Genomic DNA, 17,997 nt, shown 5'->3' with positions numbered 1-17,997 from the left:
TTGCTTTTCCCTGGGATGTCATGTAATTCGCTATGCCTGAGAGTATATTACCTCATACAGTGAAGGAGACTTTACAAATAGACCCAATGGAAGCATGGAAGTCCTTAAAGAGTAAAGCAGAGTATGAGAGACTGAGGAGACATGAGGAGAGAAGGGGAGTTGGAGGTAATTTGCCTTGAAGGTGGAAGAAAGGCCGCCTGAGCCCAGGAATGCAAAGGGCCTCTGGAAGATGAAAAGAACCAGGAAATCGATTTTCCCTCATAGCCTCTAAGATAGTCATGCTCTGATTTCAGGACTGCTTTTTTATAACTTATGTGGAAATCTAATTCAGGGGGAAATGCCTGGAATCTATGAGGACAATCTTGGTGAAGGCTTCTAGTAATGGGAGATACAGAACCTTAGTCTGCCATCTTCTGGAACCAGGAGAGGCTTTCAGTGGTGGGACATCAACCCAGTCACAAACCTTCCACCTACAATTTGTCACACCTGCAAGATGTGATAGGGCAAAGGTGGCATAGAACTTGTTTTTGGGAGTGGACAACCAATGACTGCAAAAAAAGAAAATTAAAAATGTATTACCTTCATGTGGTTTTTGTATGTATTTGGAAGGAATAGTGTGTGTGTGTGTGTGTGTGTGTGTGTGTGTGTGTGTGTGTGTGTGCATACAAACAAGCTAGTACCACAGTGCATGTGGGGATGTCAGAGGACAACTTTGGGGACTTGATTCAATTCTTCCATCGTGAGTTTGAGGAATCAAACTTGGATTTCAGGCTTGCACGCGAATCACTCTTAACAGCGGAGCCATTTCACCAGCCCTGATTTCATGATGACTGGCCTCCAGAACTTTAAAATAAATTTGCCTTGTTTTCAGCCACTAATTAAGTGGCTATTTGTCATGGTAGCAATGGGAAAAAAACAATCCACAATTCTCAGTACAGTGCTTGCCACATACTATCCTAGCCCTATGATATTACCTAAACCACACTGACCCCATAGGTGTAGGAGGTAACAGTGGGTTAAACCCACAATCTCCTATCTGTGTGAGTTTAATATCTTCCCCCAGGGTGCTGAAGCTGCCCAAAGAAGCTGTGTTGTTTCTCCAACTCCAGCGTGGAAACACAGAAGGTCTGCTCTCAATGAACTGGCTTAGTCAAGAACAATGGGCTTATTAGATAAAAGTTACAGGAAACAGTCCCATTAAAGCTGTCACATAAAACAGTCCTAACAACACAGCAACCTTATCACTACTCCTCCCAAATGACCTCACAGTCACGTGTGACCCATTAAGCCCCTGATGGGCTGGCACTTCCTGGATAGAGTTTTGTCAGCATCGAGAACCGTGCCAGTCTCAGACATTAGAGATGATTTGCAGTTCCAGTGATGGCTGTGCAGCTTAAACCTTAATGAACAAAAACTACGGCAGCAGCATCCCTGCCCTGGGACCAGTTTTAACAGCCCACTGCCATTTCTGACCTAACCTTCAAAATGTCAATAAATCAGATTATAACATAAGCTGTTCTAAATGTCTTCGGAAAGAACAGATGAATTCTCTGCTATCATGAAGCCACCTCTGGGAAATTTGTCTTTAGAAGAATGGCTAGTTAATGCTGTTGCCTGTAGCTGGCTTTTCCCTATTGTTCTTTGATTCGCTATCTGCCAATGATAGTATTTCTGCACACGAAGAGGATGAATACCTTCAGTGCAGAACACTAGAAACAAGAATTTTTCAAAGAAACAATAAAAGTTTGAAGCCCTTAATCAATCCAGTTCTGTGATCTTTGATACCTTTAATTCCATGAATTGTTCATATGATCATCTTGCTTCGTTCAGAGTGAGTACATTGCCAGAAGGGTGTGAATTAATTGTAGTGGTGGTTCACTGCTTCCGGCCATCCTATTAGACAAGAAAGAGAAATGGAGCCGTGGAGAGCAATCATTCTTCGGGATGTTCACTGGTGCCTCTCATCCAAAGACACAGGAGTGGAATAGTTCTGCCTGGGGACATCTCTCTTTTTGTTGATGGTCTTGTGGATTTCTGCTGAGCAACTTTTCCCTGTGCCAATTGCTCATACCCTGAGCATATCTAAAAATGCCAACTTCTTAGCATCAAAGCCCAACTTTGCACTATATATGTTTCACCAGACAAAAGCCTAGATATGTGAGCACCTGCTTGAATCAGATTCCTGATTGTGTTCCACTATGCTCTCTCTTTGCAAAGACCCTGATGAGTATCTGTGGACCATATTAGTATTTTTGTGGCTTTCCTCGAACTCCTTTTAAATAATTCTGAGACATTCTCCACCTAGTCCAAATTGGACTAGTGTAGTCCTTCATGGAGTTTGAGAATTAGAAGGTAGGAGGTGGTTTTCCATCAGGAAATCCCAGAAGCTACCCTTCCTGAAGATTCATGGGTTGGTTCCCTTACTGAACTTACTAATTATTCCTTTTACATCACAGTGGGATATGTGAGGAGGATCAGCCAAGGGGCTCAAGCAATAAGAGTACAAATCAGAGTCTAGGTCAAGCCTTAGTACAATTTGTGGTGGTGAAATCAATTTTATGTCTTCTGACAAGTATTGATGAATGAATTAATCATAGCAGATAGAGTCAATTCAGTGACTCTTTGCGAAATTTGGAGTTTTGATCATCAGCCCTGAAAAAAATTCAACATTATATAGACTGAGCAGGCTGTATTTGTGTATATAGAAGCACATATACATATACATATACATCACATACATTCACATAGCAAGAATTAATAAATAAAGATTTGAAAGAAATCAAGATTTGAAAGAAAGCAAGAAGGGGTATATGGGAGGGATTGGAAGAAGGAAATGGGAGGGGAAGGAATGCAATCATATTACAACTTAAAAAAGAATGCCAGGACAGGGAAACAGGAGTGGGAGGATTGGTGAGCTGGGGGAAGGGGATGGGATGGGGGGTTCAAAGGGGAAACAATGAAAAATGTAAATAAAGAAAATATCTAATAAAAAAGATCTTCAACTTATTAACATTCGTTAATTTTTAAGTGAAAGATGTTGTGTTAGTCCCTACATTTCAAACACTAATAAATTTCAAATTAAAAAATGAAAAAACAAGTAAAAAATAAAATAATTTTAAAATTTTACCAAAAAAAATGGTACTGAGGGAGATTCAGGACCCAAATCCTTATCCAAATATTGCCCTTGCTTTCAATGTGTGTTCTCTTTTAAAAATATATTACATGTAAGCTTACAAAGTGATTTAATATTAATAACTATGGTTTTTCACTTATACTGCATAGACTGAAGTTTCCTACAAGATTTCATTTTATTAAAGGTTTCATCAGTGGAGAAATGATCAGAAGCACTCAGTCACATAGATTTTTGACCTTAACAATGGTATTTTTGAACAGGTCACAGTTTTGCTCTTCTGGAAAGCTGTCCTGTCATTATGAGATGCTTAGCAGAAACACTGGCTTCCATTAAACTTGAATCTAGTATCAAATTCCAGTCCAAACACAATAATCAAAAATGTCTTAAGGCATTGTCAAATGTCCCTGGTGGGATGAAATCCTACCTGAAAAAAAAAAGTATCATTTCTGAGTTATGGAGTATGGGAAATTCCCAGTACATGTTTACATCTTCACACTTTTTTATTCCTAAGCAGTTGTCTAAGAATACAGTAGATGGAGCAATTTTGACAAGTGTTTTAGTATTTATTATGTAACTTTACTTAAAGTAAAACAGATCCAGCATCTCTGCATAGGGAGAGATTTTATATGAATACAATATAGTTTTCATTTGGACTTTTTATATTGATATTGCATATAGTATTTTGTTTTGTTTAATTTTTTCAAAGATCCTTATTTTATATGGATGTACAGTTTATATAAATTATGTGCCTCAACAAAACTTTGATCAGTAATTACCTCCATGTGTTATGATGGTCCCCTAATATTATAATGAGACAGAAACCTCCTATTTCCTGGTGATAACACTTTACCTATAGCCCACCATCATAGTGAGTTTTACAACTATTTATAGAGATGCAGGTATGAACAAACCTACTCTGTTGATGGTCATTAAATGGCTGTGCATCTATAGTGCTACCCATCATTATTTTAGAAGGTTCTCCTTTAACTCATAAATATAAGCTTACTGTAAAACAGAATGCACTGTTAGAATCCTGGAAGTTTCATCTATTTTGTGTTTCTCACTCTCTAACTACAATGGGCCTAGCCCAAGAGATAAACCTATGCCATCTATACCATTTATACCACCAGCTTTGTGCAACAACAGTCTATAATATTCATTCACCACAAATAATGAAGCTCCCAGAATGTGCCCTGATGTTCAGTGAAACACACCTGTGTGTTGTGTATGCACATATATGTAAATACAAATATATAATGTTGATGCTGGTATACATATCTGTTTTATAATATAATAATTGATTATACAATATATATATATATTTGTTTAATATTATATATATATATATATATATATATATATACGCGTAGCATGCATCTTTACTATATGTAGTATACATGAGTATATACTGAGTATTTTATTATAGTAAATCCAGAACATCTTCATCTACAAAACTAAACAATAGGAAACAACATAAATGCTCACCAGTGAAAGATTAAGAAAATAAATTATGTCATTTCCATATAAATGAATGTATAATAGCAAAAGGTTTTCTTTGTAAGAATGGCTTATTATTTACTGCTAAAGAGACTTTATGGTTTGGACTACTACGGAAGAGACGTTCCCTCACTAAAACAATTAGCTGTTCTGTTTGCAAACAATTTTTCATATTAAGATTAATTTTCCCTGCTTTACTTTTTATTGCTAATAACAAAATAACACTAGCCAGCACATACTTACAAAGGCTTATTTATAACATAACATAAACTTAGAGTTAAATCTGTGTGTTTTGAAATATTTAAATTATCCTTATACTTTGTAGATGATTATGTCTTTAAGAAAGGTTTTTTAATTCCAAAGTGGTATCAAAAGATTATGAAGAATAGAGTAGCCATTTGAATTTCTGTTACTCTTGGACTCTATATTCCAGGAAAACAGCCTAAGGGAAAAAATCCAGGGATGAGGGAAGTCTAGGAAGGACTTCTAGAGTAAGGGTCCTAGAATTTACCACAAAACCTAAGGTTGAAGGATCCCAAAAGTGTGATGTAAACTTGGACTCTAGGCCAGTGTTTTCTCACTCTTTACACAAAACCTGTTGAGTGTGAATGTGTCAGAGTATGGGAAATGAGTCTGAGGATCCACGTGGGGGTTGTGAGGTACCATAAGACATAAAAGGTCTATGATTCATAGTAAAGCTTCTTCCTATTCACAAATTCAGCAGATATGGATAATATACTGTCAGGATTTGAGCAAATATAAGAAGTGGTATGACATTTAACAGGTATATAGGGAGTAACTTCTATACAAGGAACATCTGTTAAGTACAAAAGTCTGATAAAATAATTACATACACATTAAATATTTTCCTCCACACAGTAGTCCTAGGTAGTGGATGGATTGGTTGATGAGGGCACTAAGCCTAGTGTAGCTCATTTAGCAAACCCAAGCTCAAGCCATTAACAAGTGTAAAAATGAAAGTCAACCCAAACTACAAAGTTTTTGGCAGCTTTACCATGATGCCTTTAACATGTAACTATTGTTGCATGATTAATGTTAATATTAATGTGATTAATTGATTAATGATTAGTATTTTAATGTATATAATACACTACTAGCAAATTCAACAGCACACTAAAAGGATTTACATCAGGAACGAGTAGGATTTATTTCAAGAATAAGAGGGTTGTTGAGCATGTACAAATCAAAGTATAGGATAAGCCATCAACAGGATGAAGGACAAAACCTATATGATCTTCCCAAAAGATGCAAGAAAAGTTCTATACATGTTCATAACAAAGACTTTCAAAACCTAGGCATAAAGGGAACTTACCTCGTTAAAACAAAGACTGTGTGTGGAAAAACTCAAAGCTAGTCTCATAATCAATAGATGCTGAGTTCAAAGCCAAAGGATCATATTTTCTGACATCAAATTACAATACAATTTTATAAAAAAAAAAAAGTCATTGAAGACAAGCACATAAGTGAGTAGGACCAGAGATACCAGATATAAAGACATATCTATAGTCAGCTGACCATCAACCAAGGCACCAGGAACATACAAAGAGAAAAGATGGTCTCATCATCAAATTTTATTTTAAATACTATGTATCCACATCCAAAATGTTGCAGCAAATTTAGAGCCTAACTTAAAACTCATGAAATCAAACCAAAATCAGTCAAAGAATCAGACAAAAATTGAAGTACCAACAGGACACAAGGGGAAATCTTGGCACTGAGCTTGGTAATAACTTTGTATCCAAACAACAAAAATCCCAGACAAGAAAAACAAAATCAAACAGTTGGGATTAAAACAAATTAAAAAGGAGCGCATAGCTTGCTCTGGTGGCACGGAGCTTAGGTTCCATTCCTGAGGCCTCTGGCAGGAGCCCTCAGATCTCTCTGCTTCAGGATCCAGATCAGCCTGGTCTGCAACACCACATCTCCAGGACCTGCAAGAGGCAAAAGGGGTTTCCGGGAGGCAGACTGGGAGGAGTCAGTGTGCTCTGGTGAATCCAGCAGGCCCCTGCAGGAGCCTTCAGGTGTCTGCTTCAGGATCTGAACAGCCTGGGCAACAACACCCTGTCTCTAGGCAGTGCAGGAGGTCAGCTGTGCACCAGAGGCCACCTGGGAAGAGGCAGCTTGCACTGGTGAGTCCAGCATTGACAAGACTAACAAAATGTATAAAGGCTCCAAATTTAAAAAAAAAAGTTGAGTCAACAGGCATGAGAAAAAGTGCTCAGCAATTCTCAGTGTGATATAAATCAAAACTACAAAGAGATAGCATATAGCACTTGTGGGCTACTATTTAAAAAAGAAAAAGAAGCAAGTACCGTCAAATGTGCAAAGAAATGTGAGTGATTATCATCATACTACTGTATAACAAAACTGTGCTCCTCTTGCTCAATTTTTTTTTTGGTTATTTATCAGCCTTTTGCATTGTTCCATTTGAATTTTAAGATTGTTTCTTCTGTTTTTGTAAAAATAAAATTAAAAAAAATGATTGGCTAAAAGGGTAAGTTTAATGACAGGCATATCCTAGTGCGATAAAATTTTCAAAAAGATAACATTGGCATTCTGGAAGAGATTAGCATTGATCTGACAGAATACTTTGTCATGCATTTTGAGAACACTAATTCTGACTTGTGACTAATACTTGAGGAGCATGGTCCCCAAGTATTTGCTTTTCAGTTTTCCTTCATGAAGTCTTTACAGTTTTCAGCATACAGGGCTTTCTTCTCCATTGCTAAGTCAAATCCCACATATCTTGTTGCTTGAATACATGGAAGTGTCCTCTTAATTTCCTTTTTGGAGATTTCTGTGTTGGTGTATTACATAAATGAGACTATTCATTTTTCATATTCATTTTGTATCCTGTCAGTTTGCATGATCCGTATTCCAGTTCCAGTAGCTCTTTGTGGTGAACTGTTCCCCCCACTGACTATCTATATGGGAAGAACATCTACAACACACATAATGTTACTTACTCCCTTCTTATTTGAGGCTGTGACTGCTAATCTATCTTCAATAAAAGTAACAATATTGGACATCCTTGCTTTGTTCCAGACTTTAGAAGTCAAGAGTTTGATTTCTCTCCATCTGCTAAGATGATCATGTGGGTTTCCTTTTGTTACTATTATGTAGTATCTTAACTAATCTTGCCTTTGATCTTTCTTTCATTGCCTTTATAATATTTCTTAGTGTTTGGTTCTACAGGTTGACTATTTTGTAAACATTTGCAAATTAGAATAGTTATCCTCTGTATTACACCATCTAATCCTTTTAATGAATTGTTAGATTTGGTCTAATACATGGGGTTAAATAAAATAGTCATGAGAAAAACTGGCCTAAAGTCTTCTTTTTTGCTCTATTGCCTTTGGTCAGTTTAGGAACTGAGGGATATACCTCATAAAGTATGTGTGTGCTTTGTTGTATAATACACCAAGACAGAAGTGGAGTGTGTGCTCTTCTGATTTTCTAAAGAGATCAAGAAGAGTTAGCACCAAATTCTCTTTGAGTGTCTGAGAAGTTAACCTGTACAGTCATATGGTCCTAGTTCCTTTTTGTTAAAGTTTTGGTTACTGATTCAAATTCCAAGCCATTGCAATGTTCACACTTTGCTTCTCCTTGAAGTTGCAGCTCTCTAGAAATATATCTATTCCTAGCTCTTTATCTGGGGTATCTAATGCTGTATCTTTGTGATAGTCCCCTAGAAGCTTCTAATTTTGAGCTATTTAGTAAATGTGATTTGAGGGTAGTAAGCTTAGAAATAAAATTTCTCCACCTAAAATGTTTAATTTACACTTGTTTGTTGGGGGTGTCTGTGTGTCCATGAAAGGTTCCCACTTACACCACGTCTTTCTCCTCTCTCACCTCGTAGGATCACAACGACCGCAGCATGCATGATGGATCTTCGAAGATACCCTCTGGACGAGCAAAACTGCACCCTGGAGATTGAAAGTTGTGAGTTACTTGCAAAGGGGATGAAAGTGAGGGATGTTTACTTGACCCAATTAAATTTGACCCTTTTCTTAGTTAATTGGCACCAGGATATTTTTAGTAGCTACCTTTTCAAGGAATTCACAGTCAGTGACATTTTCCCTAGTATCGATGGTTCAAGGGTCATTTCAGCGACATTATCCCTTTGGCCAATTAAGGAAAATCTGCTTATTTTGATTCATAAATTTATAAACTCATGCCTTCTTCACCTTCTCTAATAACCTTCTAGTAATCCAAGCTTCATTGGGTGAAAAAAAGAAAACATTTACTCATTTGTTAATCTGAAGGATTTGTAAATGGTATTTTAGAACACTGTGAGAGAGCATTGAGTTAACGGTGCATTTTTACTAGTGAAAAATATATAACCATAAATGGCACATCAGTGGGTTCATACTTTAGGTCAAAGAGTTAATGTTTTCAATGGTTGTGGGCTGACTTTGGTCTATACTATGAGGCTGTTTTTTATTAATTGTTTTCTTAATAACATGAACACTTTAGTCACTGAGGTCTAAGCTGACAAACTACCCTTGTGCCATCCTTTTCTGCCCTTCAACCTGTAGACATTTGAGCCCATTCACTGTGAAGAGTAGAAACAGATGATTTATTGGTTTTGAGAGTCACAAAAATATTCAGGAGTTAACTATCACTTATTCAAATGTGAAAAATCAGCAACTGTATATTTTTGGGTATCTAAAATACTTTCTAGAGCTAAATGTCAAGAAGGAACGGGAAATGAAACACTGCCAGCTGACCTTACAGTATTATTAAAGAATGAATTGTTTCCCTACTGTGCTATTAAACAGTCACATCAACTTTGTAGTCTCACTATATAGAAAGGAAACTTTCCTATAGAGAGAGCTCTACGTTTAGACATAGCCATCATTCTGCTACCAGTGGAATGAAGAAGAAAATTCAGAAATGTTCTTCAACTAATATTTTAACACTGAAGATCATAAAGAACATGGCAAATACTAAAAGGCATTATTTATGAAAGTGTTAGTGGTCACTTGGTTTACATACCAAAATGATCAAATTGGTAACATAAACATGACCATATTGATTAATGACTGATAATACTTTATAAATAAAATACAACTTTTGTTCAGCAAACAAATCATTACCTTTGAAACTGAAGTAGAAATAGCAGAACAGCTGATGGCCTGATGACAGAGATGGGTTTCCAGTCACCTTTGACTATTTGTCTACTGCTTTTGTGATTTACTTAAATTTTGGTTTCTTTTGTGATCCAAAACTGTCTTAAAAAATTATCAGAGCCTCAGCATTCAATGTTCAGCTAAGAAGCAATGAATTTTACCAAGTATTTTAATTGATTCTGTATTAAGATTTACCAGAGTATTCTCCTAAAATTCATATTTTTACAAAGCATAATGAGTTTTCCTACTTTGTAGATTGACATTTTTCTAATGCTATCATATTTCTTTATTTATATTGGTAAGTATGTAACTTTCCAACCCATTCATCATACTGTGTAATGATGAAAATTATAAATAAGGCTGAAATTAAATATTGCCTACATAGGATCTGTAGAGGCAAGGACATGGTAGAAACTTATACCTAAACAAGAACTGTGGTCCCATTGCCTTCTATGTGTTAAATTAACAGCACAGTATCATATACCACCTCTCTGATAAAAGTATTGTGACAATATCTGAGAGTTATAGTGTCTAGGATGCAGAGAACTAAACTAACCAAAGGCAAGCACAGGAAGGTGAGGATGGGAAGCCCAGGTACTTTTACAAACCCAGTTCTATTCCATGACTCTGTTACAGCTGCTCTTAGCAAGGCTAGGAACCCTGTATTAAGCAAAGAAAGGACAGGTCTAGATTACCCAATACTGTCTCTTTTAAAGGTCAGAACAGGTCCTAGAAACTGGAGCAGAATTTGGCTCCTAGGTCAGGTGCCAAATATTTATAGCTGAAAGGGAGGATATCTTGTAGAGTCAGCAAATCAAGTAGCCCTTGATTCCGTTGAAGACACGTGCACACAGTCACCCAGAAGGCTCAGTGCTGCATAGCTCTACAGTATGACTAAAATATTTTTATCTTAATTGACTAACAGGTGTAAAGAAATGAAGAATAGTAAGAATATAACAATTATGTTGTGCAGGAAAAGATGCCAAAAATATGGAGTCTATATTTATTTGCTGCTTTCTCTTGCTTTGCTTTCTTTTGTTTAACAAAACAAACTGGTTATCCCTTCATGGTGTTTAACTCCCCATAAACAACTGTGTCATTTTATGAAATAGCTCCTCATCAATTGATAAGCATACTAGACCACAGCTCAGCTTTAATGACTCTAATGTCAGATTATAAGAATGATAAAGTAGGGGCTGGAGAGATGGCTCAGCGGTTAAGAGCACTGACTGTTCTCCCAGAGGTCCTGAGTTCAATTCCCAGCAACCACGTGGTGGCTCACAACCATCTGTAATGAGATCAGATGTCCTTTTCTGGTGTGTCTGAAGACAGCAACAGTGTACTCACCATTAAATAAATAAATAAATAAAATCTTTTTTAAAAAGAATGATAAAGTAGACACTGCTCAATATAAGAATGAGCCGATCAAACTTTTGTGTGACCAACCAAGTAGAAGCCTTGCCTACATTTCAGAATTTACTAGTTTGTATGTGCATCCCATTAAGGCTGGAGAAATGTTTTCCTTGGTTGGGACCTTTGAAACAAATTAAAGACATATTGCTTATTCTTTTTAATTCTGTAATTATATTTATTTAGCCTTTGCCTTTTCCAGCTTGGCAATGTGTGACATAGATTTATGACCCAGGATGTTGCCTCCCCAGTGGAGACAAATCTCATCCTGTCATTGTAATTGGTCTTAATGGCTTCCACCAACTTAGCCAAATCACTCTTGTCTTCAGAGTTAACCTGTGTGAAGGCAACAGTGGTTCATGTCTTCCTCTGGACCAGGCGCTCCAGCCTGGCCTTTCCCTTGATGATGCAGTAGGGCACCCCCATCTTTTGACACAGGACAGGCAGGAAAACCACCAGCTCAGTTGGGTCTACATCATGGGCAATCACCACTGGCTGAGCCTTCTTGTTCTCCACCAAGGAGATGACTGGATTGACTCCTGCTCAGAGGACAGGTGGTCTCTTAGTTGGGACGTCCCCTTTTTTCAGCAGCTTTCTTCTCAGCACGGGCCAGCAGCCTTTGCTTCAACAACAACAAATGGCTTTATATAAAATTAACTCAAAGGATAAAGAGGTTGAGAAAGAAAACAGAGAAACAACACCCTTCACAATAGTCACAAATAATATAAAATACCTTGGTGTAACTCTAACCAAGCAAGTGAAATATAACAAGAACTTCAAGTCTCTGAAGAAAAATTGAAGATTTCTGAAGATGGAAAGATCTTCCACGCTCATGGATTGGCAGGATTAATATAGTAAAAATGGCCATCTTGCCTAAAGCAATCTACAGATTCAATGTAATCCCCATCAAAATTCCAACTCAATTTTTCATAGAGTTAGTAAGAGCAGTTTGCAAATTCATCTGGAATAACAAAAACCCAGGATAGCAAAAACTATTCTCAATAATAAAAGAACTTCTTGGGGAAATCACCATTCCTGACCTCAAGCTGTATCAGAGCAGTTGTGATAAAAAAAAAAAAAAAAAAACAAAAAAACAAAAAAAAAAAAAAAAAAAACTGCATGGTATTGGTGCAGAGACAAGGAGGTAGATCAATGGAACAGAATTAAAGACCCAGAAACGGAGCTCACTTTAAAGAAGGAATTTCCCAGAGAGTCACCTTGACCTTTCTACTCACTATATTAGGACATAACCAGAAGTATCATATGAAAGAAAATGAACCCTCACAAGACCAGAGCCTGTCAGTGCCTTCATGGACCTCTCGTGGAGCAGAACTATTAAAGTTTTGGGGTATTAGTCTCTGCTATTTATGCAGTGCATAGTTTGTTTCACTAAGTTTAGCATCTCCACATCCCTTAGGGACTAAGATGTGAATGGAGCACTTGGTAGTCCTTCTTCATTTCCAATTTTATTGATCCTTCACCCTGCTGATTATATAGCAAGAGAGAAGAGTTCATTACATGGTTCACTACCAATTTGTTAAAACCAAGATTAATTTCTGGTAAGAAATCTGTAAGGATAATATATTTTATAAGTATCTCTAATAAATTTTGATGAGTTGCTTTAATTTTCAAATCTAAGAGCAGTTCCAGCCCTCCGTATTTGAACCTGCAATCTAGCACTCCTTCCGGTATACAACTTGATATTGTGCAAATATGCCTTAACATTACCCCAAAATGAAAATAAATGTGTTACTCAAGAGCAAGATAGAAGAAAACCTATTATTCTAATTCCTTCAATGATCAACATCATGATTTTGCCTTATCGTGGTCCATAAACTGCCTAGACATCACCTGTATAAACTACCATGAAGTCAGCAAGCAATGGTAAAATTCAGCGACACCTGGTAATTTTCTTAGGGGTTTTATAATAAAAGCATTGCCTTCATGTGCTAAATTTAATGGACCCCTCAATCTGTTAGTAATGCAATGGTACCATTCTACTTAAATGCTCATTTGTTGCCATGTGTGCACAGAATTCCAAGCAATAGTCATGCTTGATTATAAAACAGATTTTATAAAATAAATTTTTTCTCACCCACAAACATGACAGATTAAAAATAATGTACCCAACAACTTAACCTCCTGTAAAATATGATAAGAAATTGTTATTTTTGCAGAATTGAAGTGCTAAGTTTTATTTATGTAATGTAATATAACAGTACCAGTGAATAAAATCAAAATAGTCATTGTGTCCAGACATCAGACCCAAGTAATTCTATTAAAGTATCAAGAATGGTCCCTAAATTAAAACCCTATTAAGATAATTTAATTCAGACTGAGTAAACAAGGGACCTAAGAAGAAAGATTTAGAGAGCTATAACTTCCATTTCTGGATATATTAAGCACTGTGATACAGGAGACAAACTATGTCTTCAAAGTTGTATTATAAATTGGGATTCTCCAGGAAAATAAAGCCGATAGAGGAGAGAGAGAGGAGCCAAGACAGATACAGAGTTATAGATTAATTATAAAGAATTGGACCATGCAATTATAGAGGCTGGCAAAAACGTGGATGAGTCAGCAACCTCGAGAGCTAATGGCAACTCCTGTCCTGATACAAACACCAAAGAAGAATACACCAGAGTAATTCAGCTCCAACGCCAACTGATCCAGATAGAGGTTCCAGTCGAGTCTAAAGGAGGGAATGAAGCTAATGTCCCAGTTTGAGGGAAAGCAGGAGAAAGTCTCTCACTCAGAGAAGAATCAGATTTTTTTTTCTTCTATTCAAATGTTTAATTGGAAAAGGTCCAACACTGGAAAGGCAACCTGTTTTCCTCATTCTACCAACTTAGGTGAAGAACCTCACAGGAAGAGCCAAAAGTCTCTCAGGTCATATAGTTCAACCACCGCATGATCCAAGTTCTGGGCAAAACCAAGTTAGGAAGCCAATACAGATGCATTCAATTGCATTTGACTAATACGTCATGAGTTACGAGCCCACATGGCTCAAGGAGAGCTTGGGGACTTCAGTAAGGTAAATTCAGAGTTTAAGAGAAGTCATTTCAAATAAGTAGCAGTGGCTATTCAAGAAATAAGTTCCTGCCTAAGATGAAAACTTCTTTTCCCATGGAGACATGTCAATTAAATTGGAAATGGCTACCTACTGTTAATAATGCAGAAGATATCCTCAGTAGGAGACCAGTTTTATTTTATAATCTTCAGGGTCCCTTTCAACCCCCAAACTAGAACTCTTGGACTTCATTCAATTTCATTATTTCACCAATAAATTACTTTATGCACCTGCCTAAATAATATTAGTGTTGAAGTGGTATTAAGCAAAGCTGAACACAGGAAAAAGGTTCTGAATACATGAACATATAAACACTCACAAGAAAAATGTGAAATATGTGATGCTTAACAGCAGAAACCTTAGAACCATTCTTACTTGATTTCTGCCTGGCAAATCATTCATTTTGATCTAAAAATAATTTAAAAATAGCATCTGCAATGCATGCTTTCTATTCATGGTTATTAAACATCAAAAATAAGAGAAGTAAATTGAACTTCATGAATGATTCATGGGTTCCCTTGCTTTATGCCCTCATTGTCAAGGAAATTAGCAGCCTTGGATATCTCCTTAGATAAATTTGATTTTGTCATATTCAGTAGGCTACTTAATGAAAATGAGTATTTCAAATTATGTTCTTAGAAATGTTAATAAATTTTAGTGCCTGTAGCTTTTTCGATGAGTAGAGGGGGGTAGTTAGAAGATGGGAAATTTTCCTGAATTAATGTATTCCTCTATCCAGCCTCCTTTTTGTTTTCTCTCCGTCTCTGTCTCCCTCTCCCTCACCCTCTCACTCTTCCTCTGCCTCTCCCTCTCCCTCTCCTTGTCCCTCTCTCCCTCTCCCTCTCCCTTTCCATCTCCCTCTCCCTTTCCCTCTCCCTTTCCCTCTCCCTCTCCCTTTCCCTCTCCCTCTCCCTCTTTTCTTTCCCAGACCTCTACCCTGCCCCATATCCCTCCAAATTCTTCAATCTTTTGCAAGGTAACACATAATTCAGTGAAGAAATATAATTCCAATTATAAAAATTAGTTTTATAATCATTTTCTGATAAAGCTACCCTCAGAGTGATTCAAGCTAACCTTATAGACAATTTATTTTCCATATATGGAAAATTTTTGTATAGTTTGTTTTATATATATATATATATATGACAAATTTCAGCATATTTCTATTGAATATTAGAAGTATTGACCATTTGCTACTAGCATTATCAAAATATACAATATCACAATAGAAGTATACAGTAAAACTCACTGTTTCATCTAAACATTACCAAGATTAACTAAAGACACATTTTATGCTAAAGATCTAATTATCTAGAATTAGAAAGCAGTGCTAACTGAGGAGTGTAACTCACTTGACATCCAAACTTGTGATAATAATAGCTGATATTACTGATTACACTCTATGGTCAGGTGCTTTACAAAGACATTCCACTGAGTTCTCATCTCACACACACACACACACACACACACACACACACACACACACACACGGACTCAAAGAATCAAGACAGTAATTTATTAAGTCTCAAAACCATAATATTATCAATGGTACTTCAATCTGACTCATTCATCTAAGACAATATTATAGCTTCTTAAGAAAAATATCTGCCCTTGTCAGTTTCTTCCCTCTGGTTGTCTGATACACTGGTGACGTTCAGGGGTCTTCTGTTTAGGCAGAGAGCAGATCTGGTAGAGAGAAGCATATTTTAATTGGCTCTCCTTTTCATTGAATATACTCAAGATAACTTATATGTGGGTTGTCATTTTTCTGGCCTTGCCAGAGAAATTAAATAGCGTTCTATTTTAGTAATTAACATCATTTGACTGGACACTCCTATAACTGATACATATCACAATAATCATAATTCCTTTTTCTCCTACATGACTGCAAATAGAGTCCCCAAGTCTGTGTAGTTCTGGGCCTGTGTGCTTCAATGGTCTTAGAGTTTCCAAATTCAGTCTGTTCACAAGTATGCACATGAACAAGCATTTACAAACTTGGAAAAAGACAACTCTGTCTTTTAATGGAGTTCTCTAAATGGGAAGCAGAATGGAAACATAGAAACATGAAAAGAAATTTCAGCAAAGAACAGCATGTGATTCAGAGGAAGGAATCATTGAAAAGATCAAAGGGAAACTGTAGAGCTATTATCTAGTGTATGCCATGTAACAGAAGCTTCCATTTTCTTCCTTTTCTATTTTTCTAAAGCACACGCTTTGAAGCAGATTGACAAGCAGACCTCAGTGTACAATGGATTCTTTGCTTCAAACAAAAGCCGATATAGGTAGGAAGAAGTCAACCAGCTTGGACATAGATCAGACAGTAAAGTGTCAGCATTGCAAGCAAGAGGACCCAAGTTCAGTGTCCACAACCCACTTTAAAAAAAAAAAATGCCTAACACAATGGTGTAGTACTAGGAATCCCACTGCTGAAGATATGGAAACAGAGAGAGTCCTGGGGTCTTCTAGATAGCCAGTCTAGCTTTCTTGATGAGCCCTAGGCCAGTGAAATATACTAAAAATAAATATATAGACAGTGCCTAAGAATCGACACCTGAAGTAGTCTGCATGTCCACATGTGTGTGTGCACACACATACACAAACACACATAGATACATGTCTACATACATACACATAGATACATGTTTACATACATACACATGAAAGTTACCTTGTTACAGGTTGCTACTCTATTTTAAATATCTGTGTATAGAAGAATTTTCACCTGAAGAAATTCAGATGGCTGAGAGGCACCTTAAGAAGTGCTCAACATCATTAGTCATTAGGGAAATGCAGATCAAAACAACCCTGAGATTTCACCTTACACCAGTCAGAATGGCTAAGGTCAAAAACTCAGGAGACAGCAGGTGTTGGCGAGGATGTGGAGAAAGAGGAACACTCCTCCACTGCTGGTGGGGCTGTAAGATGGTACAACCACTGTGGAAATCAGTCTGGAGTTTCCTCAGAAAACTGGACATGAGACTTCCAGAGAACCCTGATATACCTCTCCTGGGCATATACCCAAAGGATTCCCCGGCATGCAATAAAGACACATGCTCCATTATGTTCATAGCAGCCTTATTTATAATAGCCAGAAGCTGGAAAGAACCCAGATGCCCCTCAAAGGAGGAATGGATACAGAAATTGTGGTATATTTACTACTCAGCAATTAGAAACAATGAATTCACAAAATTTTTAGGCAAATGGTTTGATCTGGAAAATATCATCCTAAGTGAGGTAACCCAATCACAAAAGAATACAAATGGAATGCAATCTCTGATAAGTGGATTTTAATTAGCCCAGAAGCCCTGAATACCCAAGGCACAAATTGCATAACAAATGACTCCCATGAAGAAGTATGGAGAGAGTCCTGATCCTGGAAAGGATTGATCTAGCATGGGAAGGGAATATAAGGACAGAGAAAAAGGAGGGAGGTGATTGGAGAAGGGATGGAGAGAAGACGGTTTATGGGACATATGGGGAGGGGGGATCCTGGAAAGGGGAAATCATTTGGAATGTAAACAAAGAATATAGAAAATAAAAATATTTAAAAAAAATCTGTGTATAGGACACATTAATATAAGTGTGATAAATGAGACAAGGATTTATATAATGATGCTCTGGGATGGAAAATTACTTTGGAGAGACACTATCTACTGCAGTGACATTCTCTATCATGTAAGGGGGGGAAAGGAGCTACCAAACTTTGCACTTGAATAAATATATCATGATAG

The 17,997-nt window shown here is 36.9% G+C and overlaps 1 protein-coding gene across 2 annotated transcripts in view; it reads left to right on the top strand.

Moving 5' to 3' along the window:
- Positions 1-17,997, top strand: part of Gabrb1 (gamma-aminobutyric acid type A receptor subunit beta1) — a 431,303-nt gene that overhangs the window by 326,251 nt on the left and 87,055 nt on the right. For both annotated transcript variants that reach the window (XM_052199374.1, XM_052199373.1), the window contains exon 5: positions 8,511-8,593. In XM_052199374.1, the coding sequence (XP_052055334.1) occupies positions 8,511-8,593 (83 nt within the window). The remainder of the gene's footprint in view (positions 1-8,510; positions 8,594-17,997) is intronic.

Source organism: Apodemus sylvaticus, chromosome 11, assembly GCF_947179515.1.
Source record: "Apodemus sylvaticus chromosome 11, mApoSyl1.1, whole genome shotgun sequence".
Classification (NCBI taxonomy): Eukaryota; Metazoa; Chordata; class Mammalia; order Rodentia; family Muridae; genus Apodemus; species Apodemus sylvaticus.
Note: the sequence above shows the minus strand (reverse complement) of the source record. Positions and strands in the feature narration are given on the sequence as shown.